The 26,475-nt window shown below is 39.1% G+C and overlaps 1 protein-coding gene across 1 annotated transcript in view; it reads left to right on the top strand.

Annotated features, from left to right (window-relative positions):
* SVEP1 (sushi, von Willebrand factor type A, EGF and pentraxin domain containing 1) overlaps window positions 1–26,475 on the top strand; it is a 184,648-nt gene that overhangs the window by 39,593 nt on the left and 118,580 nt on the right. Inside the window, exons 4-5 of the mRNA XM_019946525.3 lie at window positions 24,791–24,949; window positions 25,782–25,961. Coding sequence (XP_019802084.2) covers window positions 24,791–24,949; window positions 25,782–25,961 — 339 coding nt within the window. The remainder of the gene's footprint in view (window positions 1–24,790; window positions 24,950–25,781; window positions 25,962–26,475) is intronic.

Genomic DNA, 26,475 nt, shown 5'->3' with positions numbered 1-26,475 from the left:
CTCCGCAACAAGAGAAGCCACCACAGTGAGAAGCCCACGCACCACAACGAAGAGTAGACCCCCCTCACCGCAACTTGAGAAAGCAGCAACGAAGACCCAACGCAGCCATAAACAAACAAACAAACAAATAAATTTATTTAAAAAAAAAGGAAAAGAAAATGGATGTAGGTAAGAGGCCAGGTTTAATACCAGAATCTTAAATGGACAAGAACTCATTATTGAAATCTTAAGCAATTGCCTGGTTTCCACCTCTGCCTTGGGCACCACAGGGTCCTTAGCACAAAGGCATGTGCTAAGACATTTTTAAGAATGTACTGAATTTGTTTGAATGCACAATATTTACATTTGGTTAAATTTTGTCAGCAATAAATCACATACAGAGTATGGTTAATTCACTAGATGAGTCACTTTTACATGGCTCGATCATCATAATCAGTTGTGAATAGCTAGTGAACTCCTGTTGTAAATCCAGGCAGCTGCAGCTGTTCTGAACTTCGCCAGAAGGGATTTGAGAGACACAGAGACCATAGACATCTTGAGACACTGCTTTGCAGGCATCGACTCCATTTCAGTGAGTTTGGAATGATTAGCAGATTGAAAATTATAGCTGGATGGGGGTCAAGGCTGAGGACCAGATAATGAGCCAGAGCCCCGGTTATATTATTTTTCATAAAAGGAGGCTACACAGTAGAAATGGTAACAATGGAATATTTATGTGGGAATATCTTATTACACATGTAAATATATACACACAATTCCCCACCCCCACCCGGCACACACCTGCATACACACACACACACACACATTTTCCTAACATTTCTTTGGAAAGAGAAAGGACAGAGAGCTCTAGAAATTCTTGAATAGAAACCAGAACATTTGGAAATCTTGTTCTCTGAGCAGAGCGTAGCTGGGTTTTTTTCTCCAAAAAACCTCCCCAGTGGTGCCTAATAATGGATTTGTAAGGTGTAAGGAATTTGTACAATGTACCCCTATTCGCTTTTTTATGAGGGAATATTGCTGGCATGTTGACAGTGGTTCCCATCAGCTTGAGGAGGATGGGTCACTGCTGCCTGCACTGGGCTAGTTTGTTCAGTTTGCCACTGAATGTGGTAGGTATTCAGTCCTGATGGTGCATTTTCCAGTCTATCATAATTTTTTTTTTTTTTTTCGGTACGGAGGCCTCTCACTGTTGTGGCCTCTCCCGTTGCGGAGCACAGGCTCCGGATGCGCAGGCTCAGCGGCCATGGCTCACGGGCCCAGCCGCTCCTCAGCATGTGGGATCTTCCCAGACCGGGGCACGAACCCGTGTCCCCTGCATCGGCAGGCGTACTCTCAACCACTGCGCCACCAGGGAAGCCCTATCATAATTTTTATAACAGGAAAATGCATATCATTAGACCATAGGTGTGAAACATCACCAAACTCCAAAGTCAGAATATTGTATTTCAGTTCAGTTATTGTATTCTTCAGCTCTATACCTTCTATTTGGTCACTTGACTATATTTTCTGTTTCTTTGTTGAAGTTCTCACTGTATTCAGTCTTCTCCCAAGTTTGGTGAGCGTCTTTATGACCAGGACTTTGAACTCTATCAGGTGAATTACTTATCTCTATTTAATTAAGGTTTTGTCCTGAGGTTTTGTCTTGTTCTTTTGTTTGGAACAGCCGTTTCATTTTCCTTGACTCTCTGCGTTGCTCGTCCACCCCTCCCCTAGCTCTTGGTTGTCTCTTGAACCTTTGTGACTGTCCACGCAGCCTATTTTACGTCTAATTTATTTTAGTTGAGGCTGTGCCAGGACCTGTCAGTGTCCCAAAGGCGAGGATCTCAGTCAGCACCTAGATTCAGGCTGTTTGGAATTCACACCTTCGGGCAGCAGCTTCTAAAGTATGCAGATATCTAAAGTATGCGATATATGCAGTCCTCTGGGACCCCAAGTGTAAAAGACCTGTTGGCCGCCAGAGCCGGGTGATCTGGAGGTGTCCCCTGGGTGGCAGTCACAAAAACTAGAGCTCCAGACACGTGTATAAACTTTCCAGGAGGTATCAGGAAGGTGCGGCGTGGCAGAGCATGCATGCCACGGCCTGGGTTCCCTGAGGGCACAACAGAGGCAGGCCTCTGTTTGCTTGGCAAAGCTGAAGCCACCCCTCCAGAAGCCTCCAGAAGAAGAAGATAGGCCTCTTTCACAGAAGCAGAGGGGCGGTGGTCGGTTTCAGTCTATTGTCTGTGCAGTGCCCCGGTGGGGAGTAGCCTGCCTGGAACTGTCTCTCCGATCGTTCCAGGGGACCCAAGAACACTGGCCACCCCCCAGCCCCGGCCTCCAGAGACAGGAAATCCAGGGACATCTCCTGGGAGGCAGTCGCAAAAACCAGGGCACCAGACATGTGTGAAAGCCCCCCTGTGGGAGATATTGGCATTTTGGAGCACGGCCAGGGAGAGCGTGAAGATAGCACCTCCTCTTGGAGATCTCTGGAAAGGATCACAGTTAGCACTTACGCGTGTGTTTAATTAGAAACCTGCCCCACCTCGGGCTGCAGCTGTGATGATTTGCTAATAGGCCACTTTCACAGAAAGTCTGAGCTCCTGTGTCTGTTGCCTCTTCCTGTCTCTTGGGGGCAGAAGCTGTTTAAGAGCTCTTTCTCCATTGGTTACAGTCCTGTGGGACCCACGAGCATAAGCCCTGCCGGCCTCCAGAGTCAGGCAATCAAGGGGTATCCCCTACTCAGCAGCCGCAAAACCCAGGGCACCAGCCATGTGTGAAAGCTCCTCTTCGGGAGATACTATGGCTCTAGAGCACAGCGGAGGGAGAGAGTATAGATGGCATCTGCTGGAAAAAGAAGAAAAAAAGATGCTACCCACTGGCTAGAGTGAAGAAGAGGAAGGGGGTGAAGATGGTGTCCGCCAGTCAGCAGGCCCCTAGGTGTGTGCTAATCTCAGATGCTTTAAGATGAGCAAATGAGCTTTAATCACAGCAAGTCTGGATGCCCCTGGACCCACTGCCTCTGCGCTGAACCCTGGGGCAGGTGAGTCATGAAAGAGCCCATTAAGAGGCGTTTCTCAGTTCCTTATGGTCTATGGGTCTCGTGGACTCGAGCCCTGTTGATTTTCAAAGCTAGAGGTTTTGGGGTCTCTTCTCTCAGATGCAGGTCTTACAAGTTGGGTACTCACGTGGCATTCAAACTCCTCCTGCCTCAAGGAGCAGCTTCGGGCTTTGAGTTTTCTCTGGATTGTGGGTGGCCATGCTGTTATGGGGTTTATGGCTAGGTTGTGTCCCAGCCCCTCCTGCCTGTTTTGATGTGGGCCTTCTGTCATTTGCCCAATGTGTAGGGGTCGCTCAGAGAGCTTTTAGTTTTTTTTCAGAGGAAGTTGTCCCATATGTAGCTGCAGATTCAGTGTGTCGGGGGAGGTGGTGAGCCCAGGATCCTCCGTCACCATCTTGAACAGAACCTCTCAAAGTCAGAATGTTGTTTCCTTTAGAGCTACTCATAAATATACCCAATATTTGAAAATAGTCAAAAGAAGGATTATGACCAATTTCTGCTTCTCACTGTAAAATCTTCCTCTCTCCCTTCTTCTTTTCCCCAGCCCCATTATAAGTAACTCTTTCCAATAACAATGAAAAGGAGACAAAGGGAAAACAATTAACATCTGCGAAATCAGTAATCTTCAAATGTGTTTGCTCACGTAACCCCTAAAGAAAGACTGAAAACCCACGTGCCCCTCATTGATTTTTAAGAAGCCCCCTAAGCTTTTCAATGGGGTTTGTAAAGACGGCATTTCTATAGTACTGTATTGATGTTTTAAAATAAAACTGTTGCAGCACTATTAAATGTACCCACCGAAATCTAAGTACTACAGCAAATTTGATTCCTTCTAGTGGTATGCATTGATGAACAAGCACCTTTTTAAAAAATGTTTTATTGAAGTATAGTTGATACAATGTTTTGTTAGTTTCAGGTGTACAGCAAAGTGATTCGGTTTATATATATATACATTTTTTTCTTTTTCAGATTTTGTTTCCCTTATAGGTTATCACAAAATATTGAGTGTAGTTCCCTGTGCTATAGAGTAGGTCCTTGTTGGTTATCTATTTTATATATAGTAATGTGCATATGTTAATCCCAAACTCCTAATTTATCCCTCCTCACCCCCTTTCCCCTTTGGTAAACATAAGTTTGTTTTCTATGTCTGCAAGCACCTTTTTTTAATGCCGAAACTTTGCATGTTTTCTTAGATCTCTTTACTCCACTTCTACCACATAATTCTATTCTTTTTTTTATAGTTCTTTTATAAAAAATATTTGTTTATTTATTTGGTTGCACTGGGTCTTAGTTGCAGCAGGCAGGCTCCCTAGTTGTGGCTTACGGGCTCCGTAGTTGTGGCTCGCCGGCTCCTTAGTTGTGGCATGCAAACTTTTAGTTGCGGCATGCATGTGGGATCTAGTTCCTTGACCAGGGATCGAACCCAGGCCCCCTGCATTGGGAGAGTGGAGTCTTAACCACTGTACCACCAGGGGGAAGTCCCCACATAATTCTCTTCTAATGCAACATATTTTTATGTCCTAAAGGCTTTTATTGATTGCAGAATTCTACTTCTCTGCTACAAAAATTGTTGATATCTATTGAAATTTTTACATTTTCTGTGACCAAAATTGCTAACAGATTGAGTTATTATTGCAGTTGTTACTTGTATATAATTTGTCAAACATTATTACACATTTTGATACTTGTTACATATAAAAAATAAGATACTATTGGAGATTCATCTCTTAATCAGACGGGTTGTTCATTAATTCATGGACCCATGGATTTCTGTTGTTCACGGTTAGAATAAGAGCATACAGCATTCATTTCAATGCTGTTTTTCATTTTGATAGGTTTTAGTGCTGAAAATCTTCTTCATACAAATATGTAGATGGCATTTGAAAGAGTTGTGTTAAATTGATGTCACTCAGTTCTTGGAGTTCCTCCTGAGTTACATGCCAAAAATAACATGAGTTATCTATTGTCAAAAAAGGATTGTAAATGATCTCTCAGCTGACAATTCCCTTAGGTCCTCTTTCAATTTTATTGAAACTAAGGAACTGGAAAACTTTTCACCAGCAAAAGGGGTTAAAAACCCATCATTCCAATCATTCATTTTCTCAAATTTCTGGGAAGCGCCCCCCAAAGACTAGAACTTTACCGGGACTTATTAAAAGACTACCTGTTACTATTTCATTTGGAAGCATTTTGTTTAACGTTGATCTTGGGAAAAACAAAATAGTATGAATTTTAATAAACTTTTTAAAAAAATAAATTTATTTTTTTAATTTATATATTTTTGGCTGCATTGGGCCTTTGTTGCTGCACGCGGGCTTTCTCTAGTTGTGGTTTGCGGGGGCTACTCTTCGTTGCAGTGTTCGGGCCTCTCATTACGGTGGCTTCTCTTGTTGCGGAGCGCAGGCTCTAGGCATGCAGTCTTCAGTAGTTGTGGCACACAAGCTCAGTAGTTGTGGCTCGTGGGCTGTTGAGCGCAGGCTCAGTAGTTGTGGCGCACAGGCTTAGTTGCTCCGCGGTATGTGGGATCTTCCTGGACCAGGGCTCAAACCTGTGTCCCCTGCATTGGCAGGCGGATTCTTAACCACTGCACCACCAGGCAAGTCCCTGAATTTTACTAAACTTTTAACAATTCAATAGTCTTTGATAAAATTATTTTACCCTAAAATGTGCGTTAATATCTTCTTATCAAAATCTTGGAGCCATAGATTTAGCTTATTTAGTTTCTGGACAAACATCTACCATATCACCTATCTGTGAAAATGTTTCTCACAGTCAAACCTATCCTCCAAATCAGATTTATTTTCTGAGAGAAAAAGGCCTAAATAAGCCAGTGCACATTCCAGTGGCAATCACATTACTTTAGAATTCTACAGTTGATAAACGAGGCAGAGAGCCTGCCCTGAACTTGTCATCTGGGCGAAATAAGCTGCTGCCACCTTCAGTATTTCTTATGGACATTTTCTTCCTTGCTTTGCCCTCATGCGACTCTTCTAAAGAAGTGGCGTGTGCTTCGACGGTAGTCAGGGGGTTGAAAAGGAAAGGGGGTAAATGAACGATGCCTTCCCTCCCCCGTCCCCACGCAACCATGTATCTGAATTCAAAACATCCCAGAAATGAGCCAAAATACTCCATTTCCAATGTCAAGAAATATTGAAAGATACTTAACTGAAATATGTGAAAGACTAGAAGAGTTTCTTAGAGGACCTGCTTATTGTGCCTTGATCTGAAGGGTCTCCAGATACCGGAGATTTATTGCCTTGGGGCAATGCATCAAGATTTAGAAGGGATGAAAAGTACACATTTCTTTTGAAAAATGAACAAAGGGGAGTTGTGTAAAGGTGCCGTAGATGCTTTCTCTGGCACATCACTTTAGCTAAGAGGACAAAGGAATGTCGAGGTCCTGAAAATTGGCTCTCTAAAATGATTCATGCCACATCCACATGCCTCTTGCAAAGTCTTTGCCCGCTTATGTGCCTCTTTGGCAGAAGAGGAAACAGTGTGAAAGAATTTTAAGTTTTCCTAATGGCATTCATCTCTAAAGAAGTTAGTGAGCAGACCCAGCTCTCTCGGAGCCCAGAATCCACGCTGTCTCTGTGCCATTTTATTGCCTACAGTGATTCCATAGCACTCATTGCCCCGTCCTTATCCATCAAGGAAATGATCCAGAAATATTTTGCTGCTCTTTCCGGACTACATTTAAAATAAACAGTTGCTTCTCAGCTGTAGCTTAGCATCTCAAGTGTTTGGTTCCATGGGCTCTGCATGGAGATGGTGCTTACTAAATATAAGATGATCGGCCACGTTTGGATGGTAGCCAAGGTTAGCAATTTGAAAATGATAGCCCAAGCTAGAAAAAAATCAGGCTCAGCAAAATGATGGGCGCTGTGAGTGTGCTAACTGCTGGTAATGCCGAGATACATGATTCGATCCTTATACAACCTTGTAAATCCATAAATAAATCTATAAATAAATAGTTATGGATTACCAGTTAGGGGCATGAATGCTAGTGACGAATCCTAGTTCTGTCACTTCCTCACTGTGTTTTTCTGGGCAAGTTCTTTGACCTCTGTGGGCCTTAGTTTCTTAGTCTATGAAATGGGGTTAATACCAGTAGGATTGTTATAAAAAGGCAGTGAGATAATACGTGTGAAAAGCTTGCTGTGGTGCTTGGCATATAGTTAAGTCCTTGATTAATTTAAATTGTTATGCTCTAGCAGTGGTGGTTCTTAACAAGGAGAGATTTTGCCCCCTTGGGGACATTTAGCAATGTCTGAAGATGTTATTGGTTGTAACAGTGGAAGGAGCTATTGTCATCTAGTGGCTCAAGGCCAGGGATGCTGCTAAATAGCCTACGATACACCAAACAGCTGTGACAAGTTCGACATGTCACCCTCTACTGAGGTTGAGACACCTGCTCTATATTGACAAACTGAATTAATGCTTTAACGTAAGATTCAGAAAACATTACTGTGTCTCTTTTTAAAGTTTGAGAATAAACATCAAAGCCATGAGATCCTGCTAGACTTAAATGATCTCTTGGGTATGAACATTGCAGCATCTGATGCTCCGGCCACCCCAGGTGCTGGTGGCCGCTCAGACACTGCAGGCTCTTTCACGGCTCCACACTTGTGCATTTTTGTCCTCCTTTGCTTAGAATATTCCACATTTTGTCTGTCTGTTCAGTTCTTACCTATCCATCAGGATTCATAACAAACTCACTTCTCTTATGAAACTTTCTCTTTCATTCCTTCTTGCCCTGGCACAGACAGATCTAGATTTTTTGGTTCTCATAAATATCTTTTTTTTCTGTTAACATTTACCACACAGCATCATCATTTTTGTTAGGTTTTGTCCTCCTCTGGTATCCTATGAATCCCTTTAGGGCAGGATTATGTCTACGTCTCTCTCTCTCTCCCTTTCTCTTTTTTCATCGCCTCTGCTACATGGCCATGAACTTGGAGTAAGCATTAATAAACTTTGAGTGAATGAATGAACGAGTAAATAAATAAAGCAAATTCCATGTTTAGATGTTAGAATACAGCATATGGAAACTCTGCTTGGTTCCCAACTTCCTGAGAATTTTCCATTCCTTTTTTAGAGAAATGAAGGTGAACAAGTCTACTGACCCTTAGAAGCACTGGCTTAGAATCAAAGTCAGCCATCTGGAAGGCCGAGATCAACAGTAGGAAGTGGCTAATCACACATTTATCTCTTTCATGTTATCTAGTTACTGAGATTAGTTTCCAAATTTTGTTCTAAAACCATGGTATTTTGTGTGTGTGTATGTATGTATGTGTTTGTATGTATGTGTAAAGCTATTTACATGTATTGATGATTGATGGTTTGGGGCAGTGTCTTAATTCATATCACAGTCAAGACAGCATTCCAGGATATTGTGGGTTTTTATCATTTAAACAATCATTTAACAAATATAAAACAAACCATTATCACTATATGCAGCATAGTGTTAGTGGTTGGGAAATTTTTCATAAAACCTTGAAATGTATAGATTTTGTCAAAATATGGAAGCAGTTGTATTAAAATAAGTCATGAACTATAGAATAAGTTATGAGAAAAAAGTAATCAAATACACATTATATGTGAAACGTGAACTATGTAAAGATATAACCATAAAGATTAATAGGGCAAGGTTACACTTTTTCACCATCAATATTTAATATGTTAAACAAAAAAAGAGCCGTTTTACTATTTTCATATGATGTTATTGTTAACCTAGAAAATCCAAAGAAATCCATGGAAAATGAGTAGAATTAATAGACTTGTAAGGTAGCAAGATAAAGACTTCAAATCAATGAAACATTAAGTTTTAAAAATGTGATGAAATCCCATTTACAATAATAAGGAAAAAATGTGTTTCCTAAGATTAATTTGAAAGAGAAATGTGTGACCCTCATTAGGAACTGTAAAATTTCAGAGAAACTGATATATGAATAAGAGGGTCAATTTGTGAATTTCTGCAGGAGGAATACCCTCTCCGGTCTTGCCAATACTCACACATACTCTTCATCATATTCTGTTCCACGTATAAAGCAATGGTTAGGTATGAAGAAATATCCCTGACCTCCAACCAGCTGCACCTCTGTAGTGATGCGGATACCCCAGGCTCCAAGATACAGTTTCTCTACATTGCATGTTTCTGGATACACCTTGAAATTTTGCTTCTCTGCCTTTTGCTTTTTTAATTTTTATTACATGTTTTCTTTTGAGATAATATCGTCACGTGCAGTTTTAAGAATTAATACAGAGAGATCCCCTATGTCATTTTCCTAGTTTTTCTCAATGATATCATTTTGCAAAACTACAGTATAATATCACAATCAGGATATTGACATTGATACAGACAAGATACAGAACAGCTCTACCACCACGAGATTCTATAACATGCTTTTTTAGAACAACAACCACTTCCCTCCTACCCTTGGCTGCCCCTTCTTTAACCTCTTGAAACCTCTAATCTGTCTTCCATTTCTCCAATGTTGTCATTTCACCAGTGTTGGGTAAACATTCCTCCAGCAGAGGAAGAGGGTTGAGGGGCACTGCCAGGTGAACATAGAAACCCAGGTTCCTCCTTTTGTTCTGTTGATTGACACTGATAAGTATGTGTGTGGTGAGGGGATCCTCATTACTGCTGCATGTGGGTGGAAGTCCATGCCCTTTGTTAAGCCTTCACTGACACCACCCTGGGTGGAAGGGGTAGGGATGCCTGATGATTGCTCCCCATGTGGCCTCCACTGACACTGCAAGGAAGGAACCTCTTTACTGCTTGGTGGTGGTGCAAGTCCTCACTCTCCACTGAACCTACCCTGAGACACCACTCCAGTGGGGTGGGGAGGGACCTCTTGGTACTTCTGGGTGAGTATGGAAGAGAGACACCATCCTCGCCTCTGTGTTCTTCATTGGCATGAAAGACCCATCTCTCTGCTTGGCCTTCTCCCATACGAACTCTGGCAGAGGTGTGAGAGTGCTTTTCTAGAGCTTTGCAGGAGTGGAAGTCTAGGCTCTCCACTTGGCCTCTGCCTGGTATGGCTGGGCTTGGGTCACAGGTCTTTTTCTGTGGAGTTTGGCTAGAAGAGAGGAGTCAGTTGTTTACTGTCCACAAGTGTTCCATCTTGCTAGGCTGCCCTTTTCTTCATCCTTCGGCTGAGAGAACTGTATTTTGTTGTTTTGGGGGTTTTTGTCCATCCCCATTGGTGTTTTGGGGGATGCCAGCTTCTTCAGCTCTATGTCTAGGATACGTGATGAAAAAGGAAGCCCAAGGAACTGACTACCATGTTGTTCTTTGAATCTCAAGGTCCCTAGTTGGTCTGCCTTCTTATCAGTGTCATTTCTTGTTTATTTTATATATAACGTCTGGGGGTTTTAGTTGTACTTTAGCAGAAGGACTAAGGAAAAATACATCTACTCCATCTTCCCAGAAAAATGTTCCTCTGCTTTTTGTGTGCATCATTTCTTCTCTGTTGACAGGTTTTTCCATGATGGTTGTATCAGTCCAACAGTGATATTGTTCTTTATGTGTTATGTCTTTAGGGTCACTCTTTGTAGAAGTGGTGATGTCAGTTTTTCTCATATCTTATGCCTGAAGATGACTTTTATTTCTGGAAAACCAAAAGTAACCAAAAAGACAATGGGAAACAATGGTTAATGGCCAATCAATAAAGGATAACAATTTTAGCAAGAATTATGGAGAAAAAGACATTAAAGCAATTAAGCAAAAAAAAAAAGCATTAATTAACTATAGCTCAAAGTTCTTAAATCATCCTTATGTATAGAGGTAGATGGGGGTGAGTGAATCTTTCCATGTGTTTGAGTATGAAATGTTATTCACATGCAAAGTCCTTCTCCAAAAGGCATCCAAAGTGATCTTTTCACACACCCTAACTTAACATGTTATCATTGTTCTCATTGTCTTAAGAATAAACTCCTAGCTTTTGAAAGTGACCTATCCAGCCCCAATGGGTCTGGCACTCACCTTTCTAAGCCTCACCCCTCTGTCCTCCAGCCAGTGTGAGCTCTTATATTTTCAGGATTGCCCTCTCTTGCCTCTGGGTCTGCACATGTTGTTCCCTCTGTCCGGAATGCTATCACCCTGTTTCTACACCCCTCTCCTCACTTCTATGCTCGGTCTTGGTCCCACCTCTGAAATCACTTTGACCAACAGAGCTTTCCTGACCACCCCACCCCTGCCTCAAGTCTGGATAACATCTCTCTCATGTGTTGTCACGTAGCATGGTACTTTGCCCCTTTTTAATCCTCCTTTGAAGACCACAGGCAAAGTTCTGTCTTATCCTTCTGTCTATCCCAAGTACCCCATCACCTGTCATATCCTTTTCATCCCTACAGAGGGTGATGACATTTTAGTTTCACAGCTACTTGGCTATAAACTTGATCACCCATGCATTGTGATGGAAAAAACAGTTCTCCAATTGGTTACATCAAGTAGAGATGGTCAGACAGTGTCACAGCCCGTAGTAATTAGTAGAATTCTCATCCGAGGATTCTCCCTTGATGCTTTGCACCACACCCTCCTTTAAGTGATGAGCTGGGAGAAAGGTGGTGAGGTGGTGAAATTTCACGTGTTGAAAGTATTGTAATTGCCAAAGTAAAATACTTGCAATTTTATTTACACACAGATTATTCAGAAAATAATCCAAACATTTGAATATGGGAATATGGAAGGGGAAAATTGACTAGATGGGTGGAGTATTTCAAGGTGCAGTAGAGGAGACCACACAGATCATCAGAATGAATGAATGCCAGGCAGAATGGGTCACTCTGAATCGGGTTTTATGGAAACTACAGGAGGAAATCATTTAAATCTGTCCATTGACTCCTTTAAATATTTATCGAATTATCCTTTAGGTACTTCAGAAGATACGATTCTTGCACAGTACTTGCCTTAAAGTAGCTTAATATGAAGTAGAGCCATAATTACTGCAAACAAGTCAGAATGTGTGCCATGAACCAAGAATTACGGTTAATCCAGTTCTAAACAACTGAGATTGAATAAAAATAAAAATGATGTGACATATGTCATATGCAAAATGCTATGGCTGTTCAAAAAATATTTACTGTTAGTTATGGAGATGATGGGATTTGAAATGGGTTTGAAAGTTAGAATGAGGACAGTTAGAAATAGGGGTACTGTTGTGGACAACGAAAAGTACAGACTTGTGATGGGGACTGAAGTTAGCTTGTATGGGTGGTTAAGTAGCCTAAATCTATGGGGAAAAGTGGGATTCATGGAAAGAATGGTAAGGAGCAGTGTACTAGATTGTACTGGGACTTGAACTCCAGGCTCTGGAGATGGCCTTTGGTCAATTGGCAATGGTAAGCCATTGAAGATTTTTGAGCAGGAAAGTGGCATGATGAAAGGCATGTTACAGGAATATGAATTCAGCATCTGTGGCAGAAATCACGGAATCTGAAGTAACCTAGAACAAGAGATGTATGTATAGAGGTTACAGATCGATCAAGTCATAAAATAATAAGATCCTCAATTAGCACAGCAACCAATGGGCATAGAAACTGATACTATCCATATTTCTAAGCCCTCAAAGACCTTAAAGTCTTATTGAACTGAGGTAGAAGAGATGAGGAAAGAAAAATACCAAAGGCAACCATGGCCTGAGACCTTACTCAAAACTTACCACTCTTTATATGACCCAAAGGGAAACAAATTTGACAACAAACACCAAACCATACTCAGAATCTTTCTCCTTTCTGACTGCTAAAGTCAAGTGTTACCAGATCCAGCGTGTGCCATTTCTCTTGTTCCTTAGGCCAGGCTAATTCATCAGATATGCATCAGTACAGTTGTGAAAGTTGTTAAAATTTTGAAATACAAATGTATTGGTTGGTAAACAGCTGCTGCCCCCAAGTCCCTAAATGTCCCCTTACTGATCTCACCCTCTCTCCAGCCTCACTGGTCTGTCCCACAATCCAGCACCTACAGAGGTAACATCTGGCAGATTAGTGGGCATGCAGAACTCTGCTTGATGCTACAGCTCATGTCTGCTCTTATGGATCAGTGTTCATGCCATTGTGGCAACATTTTATTTATTTACTTATTTTTAGTACTCTTTATTTATTTTTATTTACCTTTGGCTGTGTCGGGTCTTAGTTGCGGCACACAGGATCTTCATTGAGGCACGCAGGATCTTTTGTTGCAGCGTGCAGGCTCTGGTTGCAGCGTTCAGGCTTCTCTCTAGTCGTGGCATGTGGGTTTTCTCTCTCTAGCTGTGGCGCGCAGGCTCCAGGGCTCTGTAGTTTGTGGCATGCAGGCTCTCTAGTTGAGGCACGTGAGCTTAGTAGTTGCGGCACACAGGCTTAGTTGCCCCGCGGCATGTGGGATCTTAGTTCCCTGACCAGGGATCGAACCCGTGACCCCTGCATTATAAGGTGATTCTTTACCACTGGACCACCAGGGAAGTCCCTCTGGTAACATTTTAAATATTACCCCTACCAGGGAGAGAGTTTTCTCCCAGAAGTTTCTCAAGTTCCGTAAGAAAATGGACTTCTGTTGGGCCTACACATGTCTGAATCTCAGAGATAGATTCACCCTAGATTCAAGTTGAAAACCTGTTGCATTGGAATTCGTGGGACTTCACATTTAAATAATGATTAATTGGTAATTTAAAAAACTCATGAGAGTACAGTAAGATATGTACTTTTATTCCTGGTAATGGGAATATACAATAACTTGACAGTAGACTAATGAAAAGTTAATATTATTCTGCCTAAGGAAAAAAAATGTTAATGGGTGAATGATATAAGGGAAAAAGATGATTATAGGAACGTTGTTTTTAATTGTAAAACATTGGAATCAACCTAAATATTAAAGATTAAAAGAATAGTTAAACCAGAGTAGTCAAGCTTATGGTAAATTTTATTTTCTTCTTTATACAATTCTTAGCTATTAGCTATTTTAGAAGGAATAAATAAGTTGAAGATAATTCTAAAATCTCCAGAGGCCTTTCCTAAAAGTGCTTGCCCATGAAGTTTTAATTGTAAAACTCAGGGTGATCTCACATTTCTCACCCAGACAGTAAACACCTTAAGACAATTAAGAGTTTTCAGGGAATTCCCTGGTGGTCCAGGGACCCGGGTTTGATCCCTGGTCGGGGAACTGAGATCCCACAAGCCGCGTGGCACAGCCAAAAAAAAAAAAAAAAAAGAGAACACAGAGTTTTCAACTACAAAGACTTTGCCTAAGTGTTCTATACTCAGCCAGGTTATATTTGTGTGTAATGTATGTGTTTATGTGTGATATATGTATTTATGTCTCTATGTGTACGTATGTGTGTACACATATATTCTTAACACATGACGCTTACTTCGCTGATGCATCTTCTTTTGGACACAGTCTTTTGAGAGTTTTGTCTTTTCTTTTTTGATAGACTCGTCCTAATCCATCAGTAATTTCCTTTCTAGTTGGAGCAGATGTTTACATTTGCAACATGGTGTCCTGCAGCTTGGGTGCCATTTGCTGCTCTGGCACCACACAGTTGCCTACATTCACAATTTTGCCCAAATAGTATTCCAGCCAGATGAGCTAACCAATCACAGGGAGGTTGGCAGGATGCTAATTCATTTTACACAGATTCAGATGTGCAGAATCCAGGTCAGTTCAAAAAGTCTCCTCTTCTAATTCCTTGAAAATAGAAAGGATCTTGGCTGTCTACTAAAAAAAAAGTCCCTCATATGTATACCTAGGTCCTTGTCCTGTACTTGTGACAAGGATTGACTTAGCCTCGGGGAAAGCTGGTTCTTTTCTAGTGCAGTGGACCCCTGTGCTCAAAATCCTAACACAACTGTTTGTAGGAACAGATTCCTTATTCAGAATGAATCCATAAAGTTGAGAAGAAGCATGATATTGTAATAATGAAGAGCCTTTTTTGGGGGGGGGGCCCAGATAACTTGCTTGATGTCCTACCTAGATACAGCAGCACCGAGGGCTTTTGATTTGCACAGCTCCTGGGTCCCATTATCATCTACATGAATGGGCACACTTGGAGTTGTGTACTTCACAGCCTGAATGCAGCTGATGCAACTTCCCTAAAACTATATTCTTTAAAGAGTTTCATTAACCTTTAAAGGTGGATTGTGCAAAGAACAGAGGCTCTTAGTATTTATAGAGATTTTTAAAACATTAATCTTAGATTATGTATAAGAAGGAATTTTGTAAAGTATAAGTTACTGTATAATAAATATTATTAACTAAAATAGTCATCTAAAGGATTGATATTTAGAGAACAGAGAGTTCTTTATATTCTACAAATTCCAAACTGGTTGATATTTTTATTTACTTGAGTCAAAAAATTGTGTTGACAGTTGAAGAAAAATCTAATGTTAGCACATGATAATTTCAAGAATCACAGTTCCAATAATAGTAGCTGATAACTGCTAAGATGTTTCTGAAAAGAGAAAGTGCTTCTTTTAACAACAATAAGAAGAGCAATTAAGAAACATTATTTGGTACATTTCCAGGAAGGGAATCATTTCATATGATAAAAAAATTGTACCCTAGCCCTTTACCATCACTTGTGGAACTTTTTCAAACCACAGTTAATTTCATCTTTTCAACTTTTGCTTGGTTTTAGATGAGGAATTTCCCCCCTTGGGAATCAAAGAAGTTGATTACACCTCTCCCACTAGAGTTGTGCAATGCCTTTAAATAGTTCTCCTAAAATCTGTTTTCCATTACCATTATGAATTTCACAATACCTTTCCAAATGTATTTTTGGATATTTTTATCCAAAGCACTGTTCTCCAGTGTTGTAAATTCTTGATTACTCAAAAGGTTTTGGAGAGTAATGGTGTAAAATTAGCTCCTTTTTATGTAATATTATTTTTTAAATAAATTATAAAATCTGTAGGTAAAATCTGACTGTTCATATGAAAAGTTTATTTAACTTTTTAGTATTATTCTATTTATAGAATCATCAAATGTTAGCATTGGAAAGGTCATAGCCATCATTAAATGTAACCTCTGTATTTTGCAGGAAAACTTTTTAAAAACTCACTTGCCAGTGACCCCGTAGCTTGTTAGTGGAGCAGCCAGGATAGCAACTCAGTTGTCTTGACTCCTAGTCTAATGTCCTTTCACTCCGCCCTGTTGTTACTCCCTCTGACTTTGGTCCTTCCTCCACACTAATCCATCCTCCACTTCCAATAGAGCTTGTTTTCTCCTGCCCTCCTTTGACTGAGTGACTGCCGGTTCGGGCAATGGGATGGGCAATGGCTGGGTCAGATGACTGGAAGACTCCCTGAACTTATAAGAGTGTGTTCCCCATGGAGAGAAAGAGACAAGTGCGTATGTTACCCGCAGTGTGATATGTGCCAGAACAGAGGTGGGGGTAATGTGCTCTGAGGCACAGAAATGAAGGTAACAATATCTGTCTGAAAAAGTTAGAGAAGCTTTGAAGAACAAGTTAGTCTTGAAGGATACTGGAGGTTCATTTAGAGAAAGGAAAGCATATGCCAAGGCAGAAGCTAAGTGGAAGATAGGAAAGGGAAAGAGAGGGAGATAATATTTACCAAGCACCAGAGCATCTACTGGGCACAGCAAGCCATAAAAAAAGTATAACTGTCTCTTTTATAGTTGAGAAAATTAAGAGTTGGGGACATTATTTTAACATTTACTGAATGCCAACTACATGCCCGGCATTGTTGCTTTACTCACATTATTTCAATTAATCCTAACAACAGATTTATAAGGCAAGTACTACTAATATTACACGCGAAGAAACAAAGTCTCAGAAAAATTAAGTAAATTGGTCAAACTCCCAAGTCCAGTAAACTGAGGTCGGGGAGGTGTGCTGCAAAACTAGTCTCTGCTTGATTCTGAAGCAGCTTCTGATCAGGATATGGAGTTCACTGGTTCATTGTAGCAGACAGGGGAAAGTTATAGATGGATCAAAGAATTACAGAAAAACCCAAAAGAACTTTTTGGCCAACCCAATTGATCAGAGTAAAGAGAGAGGGCCTCATCCTGTTGGTGCAGTTTTTGATAGAAAATGCTTTGATCACATTTGTATTTTAGAAAGATGTTCAGGCAGCAACATCTAAGATGGATTAAAGAGTAGAGATGAAGGTTGAGGGAACCAGTGAAAGGACTTTGTAAAAACCTGGAAGAGAGGTAATGAGTTCCTGTCTAAGATAGGAGCGATGCAGATGGAGGGACAGGCGAAATGCTGAGGGTTTTTAAGGAGTAAAACCCAAACAACATGATTTCAATTTGGATATTGAAGGAGATGGAGGGAGAAGTAGGAATCAAAGTGATCTCTGAGGTCAGAGAACCAATAACTGTGAAATGAAATACAGCATTTGAGACAATGACTTTCTTTTATGCATAATTTTTATTTACTTTTAATGTTTTTGCACAATACCTATTCAGTATAATAAAACAAGAAAATGTAAATCAGCAAAAATAAACAAACTGGGAAGGCTCATAATTCTACCATGAATATATGTCATGTATTCATAACATTATAGAATTTTATTCATTCATTAGCCAGAAGATCATACAATACATATGGTGTTTGAAACATACATTGTTTTACACTCAGCTACACAATTTGATTGACCTTCCATGTCAAGAATTCTGTTTTTATGGCTAATATACCATTTGATGGATTTGTCATAAGAATTTAACAAACCCCCCATCTCTTGACATTTGTCTTGATTTCCAGTGCTGTGTAATGACAGACAATAATTATACATACTTACATGTGTAGGTAAAAAATGTTTACTTTCACTTGGACAAATTATTAGAAATGAAATACTATATCAAAGGGAAAGCTCCACTTGAGGCTTTTGGTGTCTACCCTCAGGTTGCCCTACAGAGTTGGAGAGAGCCTGTTTGCCCACATGCCTGCCAGCAGTGGGTACTAACATCCATTAAAAATTTTTCCAAATTAAAAAGTAGTCATCAATTTGCATTTTTCATTATAAGTGAGGTTAGACAGTGTATCCTACTATTATAGGTCATTTTCATTTCTTCTTTAGTAAATTTCCAGCTTTTGTTCTTTGTCAACTTTTCTATTGAAGTATTCCTATCTTTTTCATGTATTAGAAAAAGCTCTTTATGTGTTAAGCTTTTATTTCTCCTTAAGGTACTAATTTGTTTGCTTCCTGAAATTTTTTTGAAATATTTAACATATATTTTAACATCCAACTATTTTTAACCTGTATCTCTGGCTTGTTTTTAAGTTTATATGTTATCAGCAGGGTTAAATTAACCCATTACTATTATTGATGATAACTGATATATTTGGTTTTACTTCCATTACCTTAGTTAATGACATTTTGTTATAAATTCTTTCTGCTATTTATCTTCTTGTTCTGTTTTTCTTTTTTTTAATTTTTAAAAATTTAACTTTTTTTTTTTACGGTAGGTCCTTGTTGGTTATCTGTTTTAAATACAGCAGTGTGTACATGACAGTCCCAAACTCCCAGTCTATCCCTTCCCCCTACCTTTCCCCCCTGGTAACCATAAGTTCATTCTCTAAGTCTGTGAGTCTGTTATGTAAATAAGTTCATTTGTATCATTTTTTTAGATTCCGCATATAAGCGATATCATACGATATTTGTCTTTCTCTGTCTGACTTATTTCACTTAGTATGATAATCTCCAGGTCCATCCATGTTGCTATAAATGGCATTATTTCATTCTTTTTAATGGCTGAGTAATATTCCATTGTACATATGTACCACGTCTTCTTTATCCATTCATCTGTCGATGGACATTTAGGTTGCATCCATGTCTTGGCTATTGTAAACAGTGCTGCAATGAACACTGGGGTGCATGTATCCTTTCGAACCATGTTTTTTTCTTTCTTTTTTTTTTTTTTGTGGTACGTGGGCCTCTCACCATTGTGGCTTCTCCCATTGTGGAGCACAGGCTCCGGATGCGCAGGCTCAGCGGCCATGGCTCACGGGCCCAGCCGCTCCGTGGCATGTGGGATCTTCCCGGACCGGGGCACAAACCTGTGTTCCCTACATCGGCAGGCAGACTCTCAACCACTGCACCACCAGGGAAGCCCCGAACCATGTTTTTCTCCAGATAAATGCCAGGAGTGGGATTGCTGGATCATATGGTAACTCTATTTTTAGTTTTTTGAGAAACCGCCATACTGTTCTCCATAGCAGCTGTACCAATTTATATTCCCACCAACAGTGTAGGACGGTTCCCTTTTCTCCACACCCTCTCCAGCATTTACTGTCCATTTGATGATGGCCATTCTGACTGGTGTGAGGTAATCTCATTGTAGTTTTGATTTGCATTTCTCTAATAATTAGTGATGTTGAGCATCTTTTCTTGTCCCTCTTGGCCATCTATATGTCTTCTTAGGAGAAATGTCTATTTAGGTCTTCTGCCCATTTTTTGATTGGGTTGTTTGTTTTTTGGATATTGAGCCACTTGAGCTATTTGTAAATTTTGGATACTAATCCCTTGTCAGTCACATCATTTGCGAATATTTTCTCCCATTCTGTGGGTTGTCTTTTTATTTTGTTGTGGTTTCCTTTGCTGTGCAAAAGCTTTCAAGTTTAATTTGGTCCCATTTGTTTATTTTTGTTTTTACTTCCATTACTCTGGGAGACAGATCAAAAAAGATATTGCTGTGATTTATGTCAAATAATGTTCTGCCTATGTTTTTCTCTAAGAGTTTTATACTATCTGGTCTTACATTTAGGGCTTTTGAGTTTATTTTTATGTATAGTGTTAAAGAATGTTCTAGTTTTGTTTTTTACATGTAGTTGTTCAGTTTTCCCAGCACCGTTTATTGAAGAGACTGTCTTTTCTCCATTGTACTCTTGCCTCTTTTGTCGTAGATTAAATGACCATGGGTGCGTGGGTTTATTTCTGGCTTTCTGTCCTGTTCCATTGGTCTATATTTCTGTTTTTGTGCCAGTACCATGCTGTTTTGATGACTGTGGCTTTGCAGTAGAATCTGAAGTCAGGGAGCCTGATTCCTCCAGCTCTGTTTTTCTTTGTCAAGATTGCTTTGGCTATTTGGGGTCTTTTGTGTCTCTATACAAATTTTAAGATTTTTTGATCTAGTTCTGTGAAAAATGCCATTGGTAATTTGATAGGGATTGCATTGAATCTGTAGATTGCCTTGGGTAGTATAGTCATTTTAGCAATATTGATTCTTCCAATCCAAGAACATGGTATATGTTTCCATCTGTTTGTGCCATCTGCAGTTTCTTTCATCAGCATCGTATAGCTTTCAGAGTACAGGTCTTTTGTCTCTTTAGGTAGGTTTATCCTAGGTATTTTATTCTTTTTGATGCAATGGTAAATAGGATTTTTTTTTAAATTTCTCTTTCTGATCTTTTGTTGTTAGTGTGTAGAAATGCAACAGATTTCTGTATATTAATTTTGTATCGTGCAACTTTACCAAATTCATTGATGAGCTCTAGTAATTTTCTGGTAGCATTTTTAGGATTTTCTATGTATAGTATCATGTCATCTGCAAACAGTGACAGTTTTATGTCTTCTTTTCCAATTTGGATTCCTTTTATTTCTTTTTCTTCTCTGATTGCCGTGGCTAGGACTTCCAAAACTATGTTGAATAAAAGTGGTGAGAGTGGACATCCTTCTCTTGTTCCTGATCTTAGAGGAAATGCTTTCAGCTTTTCACCACTGAGTATGATGTTAGCTGTAGGTTTGTCATATATGGCCTTTATTATGTTGAGGTATGTTCCCTCTGTGCCCATTTTCTGGAGAGTTTTTGTCACAAATTGCTGTTGAATTTTGTTAAAAGCTTTTTCTGCATCTGTTGAGATGATCATATGGTTTTTATTCTTCAATTTGTTGATGTGGTATAGCACATTGTTTGACTTGCGGATATCGAAAAATCCTTGCATCCCTGGGATAAATCCCACTCGCTCATGGTGTATGATCCTTTTAATGTATTGTTGGATTTGGATTGCTGGTATTTTGCTGAGGATTTTGGCATCTATGTTCATCAGTGATATTGGCCTATAATTTTCTTTTTTTGTGGTATCTTTGTCTAGTTTTGGTATCAGGGTGATGGTGGCCTCATAGAATGAGTTCAGGAGTGTTCCTTCCTCTGCAATTTTTTGGAATAGTTTCAGAAGGAGAGGTGTTAACTCTTCTCTAAATGTTTGATAGAATTCGCCTGTGAAGCCATCTGGTCCTAGACTTTTGCTTGTTGAGAGTTTTTTAATCACGGTTTCAATTTCAGTACTTGTGGTTGGTCTGTTCATATTTTCTGTTGCTTCCTGGTTCAGTCTTGGGAGATTGTACGTTTCTAAGAATTTGTCCATTTCTTCTAAGTTGTCCATTTTATTGGCACACAGTTGCTTGTAGTAGTCTTTTATGATCCTTTGTATTTCTGTGTTGTCCATTGTAACTTCTCCTTTTTCATTCCTAATTTTATTGATTTGAGCCCTCTCCTTTTTTTTTCTTGATGAGTCTTGCTAAAGGTTTATCCATTTTGTTTATCCTTTCAAAGAACCAGCTTTTAGTTTCATTGATCATTTCTACTATTTTCTTGTTCTCTAATCCATTTATTTCTGCTCTGATCTTTATAATTTCTTTCCGTCTGCTAACTTTGGGTTTTGTTTGCTCTTCTTTCTCTAGTTGCTTTAGGTGTAAGGTTAGGTTGTTTTATTTGTGATTTTTCTTGTTTCCCAAGGTAAGATTGTATTGCTATGGACTTGCCTCTTTGAACTGCTTTTGCTGCATCCCATAGGTTTTGGATCATTGTGATTTTGTTTTCATTTGTCTCTAGGTATATTTTGATTTCCTCTTGGATTTCTTCAGGAATCCATTGGTTGTTTAGTAGCTATGTTTTTCTACCTTTGTTATTTGGGTTTTTTTTCTCTTCCACTGATTTGGAGGTTATGCATTCTTTTTCTATTCATAGTTATGTGAATTTTTTGTGTACAAATTGAACCTGTGTTTTTCTTTCAGTTTTTTCATATTGATATATATAAAAGGAAATGAGAACTTTATCTTTTCCTCTTCCCAACCATCCCCCGTTTCCCTCAGACTTTAAACATTTTTTCTTTATAATATGTAAAGATTATTATTTTTTTCCCTTAGATCGTATGTCTTTCTTTTTAAGGGGCTTTATTTGCTATTTCATAATTTTTACAATTATTTTAGCAAGATATTTAGCAATATATGGTATGTCCCACTACTTTCTTAATCTCAAGTGATTTATTGAATACCATTTTTTTCCTCATACTTGAGTTCTTTATGTTGATTTCTTTTCAATCAGTGAAATACATGTTGATTTCCAGAAGTCATGCACATTCTCAAATGTATTTCTCTTCCCTCATATTTACCAGTAGGTTGCCCAGATATAGAGTTTTGGGTTCATAATATTTTTTCCACATAGCTGTATATCTTATTTCATTCTTTTTTCATGGCATTTGTTTTTGCACAGGAAAAATGAAATGTCAGTTTGATTTTCCCATTTATTTTGTTTTTCTTTCCTAAACACTTGTCATACTTTCCCTTTGTTTTGGGTGTTAATCACTTTTTATTAATTTTGCTGGGAACTTGATGAGTTTTTATTGCCCTGAAACTTCAAGTAAGGAATATTTTCTTGCATTAATATCACAGCTTTTACTTGTGTTGTTCTGGAATTTTCTGGCTTCTTTTTACTGCCTCCAACAACAGTTTTAATCTTGCTGTTACAGTTTATGTTTTCTTTTCCATTTGTATGTTTATCTTAATCATTTTCTCCTATAGCTGCTGCCTTCTGTTCAAAGGATACAGTGTTGTCCTGCATCTTCTTGAAGATCTGTGCCAATATTTACTGAACTTTTTATAAAAAGGACTATTCAGAAATATGAATAATTCAATAATAATTCAGTATTTAATGCTATGATGCTTTGAAGTAATGTTCCCTTTTTTTCTGCTGAAGTATTTTTCGTAAGTCACACATCATTATAACTTTCCTACAAATGTTTCTCTCATTCTTAAATAGCTACAGCTTTATCAATTCTGGAATTTTCTACTATATACATGGGAAAATGTTCTCTTCTGTTTTTAAATATAATCAAGAATGTTAGAAGCATGATTTTTTTCTAAAAATTACATTATATTACGAGTCTTCTCTCTCAATAATGATTTCTTCTGTTTTTAGCATATTTTAGTTGTTAAGACAAGGACTTTTGCATCCAGGAGACCTGGGTTTGAGACATAGAACATGTAGTAGTAAAGAACATGGCCTCTGGATCCCAATTCTCTTGGTTTAAACCCCAGCTTTGTCACTTACTGTGTAACTTTGGCAAGTTAGAACACCTCTTAGTGCCTTAGTTTTCTCATCTGTAAAATGAGGTTAATAATATTTATTACTTCATAGGTTCTTAAATGGATAAACAGATAATATTTATAAAATATATAGAACAGTCCCTGGGACATAGTGAATGCTATGTAAATATCTGCTTTAAAATTCTAGCTCTAATCTTTATCTCAATTTTGTTGTAAACCTAAAAAAAAGTCTTTGAAAAAGATAAACAAGCCAGAGCTTGTCTACCTGGAAACAGGCCTTAAACAAATGACAGTAGGAAGAAGAAAGGAGTGTACTACCATTTAAAAATATTTGACTTACTAATTACAAACAAGATAAATGTGATTTTGAATTTCAGCGTAAAAATGTAATAAACCAATGTTAAATGCTAAAAAAATCTCCTAGCGCTATCACCTGTTAACTGAGTAACTTTAGTCAAATCATCAAATTACTCTAAGCCTCCATTCTCTCTTTAAAATAGACACAATACTAATAAAAGTAATGTACTTATCAATAAAAATATTAGTAATTATTAATACTACTTATTAATACTGTGAGGATTAAAGGAGATAATTTATATCAAGTATCACCACATAAGTGCACATTCCTTGGTTGCTACTATTTTTTTAAATAATCTAATGCATACTTGACTACACTACATTTGTTTGGCTTTATTAAGTATTGCAAGTCTCTTTATTCCACAGTTTCTCTGTTGTTGAATTCTTAATTGTGAGTTACTTTACAGATGTGTAACTCCAGGGAGAGTAAGTACAGATTCAAAGCCGCATTGTCAGTGCAGAGGGAAGGTATGAAGCAAGGTCAATCAGATCCCGCTTTTCATCTTTTTTTTTTTTTTTCCTTGAGCCTGGGAAAAGCAGGGTCTGTGATTCTTTTTTTCTTCAAAAGGCTTATTTCCCATCAGTAGGATCATTTCCCTCAAGCCCTTTACTTTCTCCTCACCCTTTGTCCAGTGCTTTGAACCGAAACAAGGGGCCCAGTGCTTTTTGCATATCTACAACTATTCTGTTCTGCTGGGAGTGAGTGTTGGGGGACACAATGGGGGAGGTGCAGCTGCACAGGTTGGGGGGGGTTGATGGAATATGGGGTATACTGTCTTTAGCACGATGTTTTTACGCGTTGAGTATCATTGATGCCTTTTAGTCCATTTACGTACATTGCTGTTTTGAATTTTCCCACAAATAAGCCCAGCAATATCATGCCATGATGTGTTGTGATTGTAACTAATTGTGGGACATCAAAGAGGCCACTTCATTACCTGCAAATAGCCAACTATATCAATCTTTTAAAAAAATCTTGGTTTCTCTCCTTGCTTGAATTATACGATTATTTCTATGAAAAGCTATTGTTTGGGACTTTACCCCCCTAATCAGTTTCCAAAATGTTGTTAACTGTCCATTGATGTACCCCACATAAAATGGGTTTCCCTGGCTTACCCACAGCTTGCCCATCCGGGACATACAAACCAGAAGGTTCACCAGGAGGAATCAGCACGTGCCTTCCATGTCCTGATGAAAATCACACTTCTCCACCCGGAAGTACTTCCCCTGAAGACTGTGTCTGCAAGGAGGGGTACCGGGCATCTGGCCAGACCTGCAAAGGTACGGATCCCACCACTGGCAGATAGGAAATATAAAAGCTGATCTCTTTTAGGGAAGTAATGCCGGTGTTTTCATCCAATTAATTGGGCATGGTCTTTAATATTCCTTCCTCTAATCTTATTTGGGGGGAATTCTTTGTTTTTATCATCTAGCATTCCTTATCACTGAACATATCCACATCTTGCTCCAGAGAAAGGAGATCTGAGACTCCACAAGTAATGTGACTATGAAAACAGATTTAGTATCGGAAAAGATCTAAAATGAATCTAAGAGAGAGAAGTCACAAATTTAACAGCAAATTTGAATAACAAATGAGCTAGTTTGGGCTCTGGTGATGGTTAAATCCATTTAAAGAAAATATTTTTATAAGTAAAGTACTTTGATATTATTCATATCAAAAATTAAAAGTATTTAATTAGTCAAAGCTGTGGCTCTTGGGATTTGTGGCAGACATGCTTTGCTGGACTTATTTGTTCTTTATTTTATGCCCCTCTAACTGAGAAGGAAAATAGCTAATGACCTATGAGGGTCAAGAACTAGAAAATTTCGTATCCACATAGATATCAAGATTTTAAAATTTCTAAGCTTAAACCATATTTAGTCTGTTTTTAAACTTAACTGGAAGCAAATACCTAGTAAGCATGAGCCGTAAGTGTTCTTCTTCCAAATGCGCTCTTAGGAATTCATATGCAGTAGATGGGAATGCTGTTGATAATTTAGCTCTGTGTATACAATGTCCTCTTGACCGGAAAAGAAAAAGCGGGGGTGGGGGGAGGATGCTTTATAGACAGAGACTCACTTTGCTTTTTACTCTTCTCCCTGTAAATGTTAGTTGTCCGCTGCCCTGCCCTGAAGCCTCCTGAAAATGGTTACTTTATCCAGAACACTTGCAACAGCCACTTCAATGCAGCCTGTGGGGTCCGATGTCACCCCGGGTTCGACCTCGTGGGAAGCAGCATCTTCTTGTGTCTGCCCGATGGTTTGTGGTCCGGCTCTGAGAGCTCCTGCAGAGGTATGCAGACTGCCAGTTCACGTTGTTTATTGATTGTCTTGCTCGACGTCCTCAACTTAAACTCTAATGGACTACTAGATTCTTTGTTTCTTTTGATTTCATAGACCATAGACCACAGAAAGAGAAAAAATTACAGGAGGTTTGAAGTCAGAACTACTAAGTTCAGTTGACCACATCATCATAAACTATGCCCTTTGTGTTTCTTTTATGAACAAGCAAAGGAAAGGCCTGCCTGGGAAAGAAATGGACAGGTTACCTTAAACCTCAGATTTCAAGCAGCCAAGACAGGGTCCAGGGAGAGTTTGGGGATGGTCAGTGTGCGGCTTTGATGTCTACTTTGATTGTAGGTCTCCAAGGACCACACCAGTATCCTGTGACAAGAGTAGTTAGCCAATGTATACATCCCCAGCCTTCACTTTGAATAGACAGCATGCCACAGAAAGTGGGAGTTTGCTAAAGTGACATCCCAAAGAGCCTCATCGGGCCAACAGAAAAGGGGGCAGTACCATAGATA

The sequence above is a fragment of the Tursiops truncatus genome, chromosome 6 (assembly GCF_011762595.2).
Source record: "Tursiops truncatus isolate mTurTru1 chromosome 6, mTurTru1.mat.Y, whole genome shotgun sequence".
Classification (NCBI taxonomy): Eukaryota; Metazoa; Chordata; class Mammalia; order Artiodactyla; family Delphinidae; genus Tursiops; species Tursiops truncatus.
The sequence above is the reverse complement of the archived record's forward strand: the minus strand, read 5'-3'. Positions and strand labels throughout refer to the sequence as shown.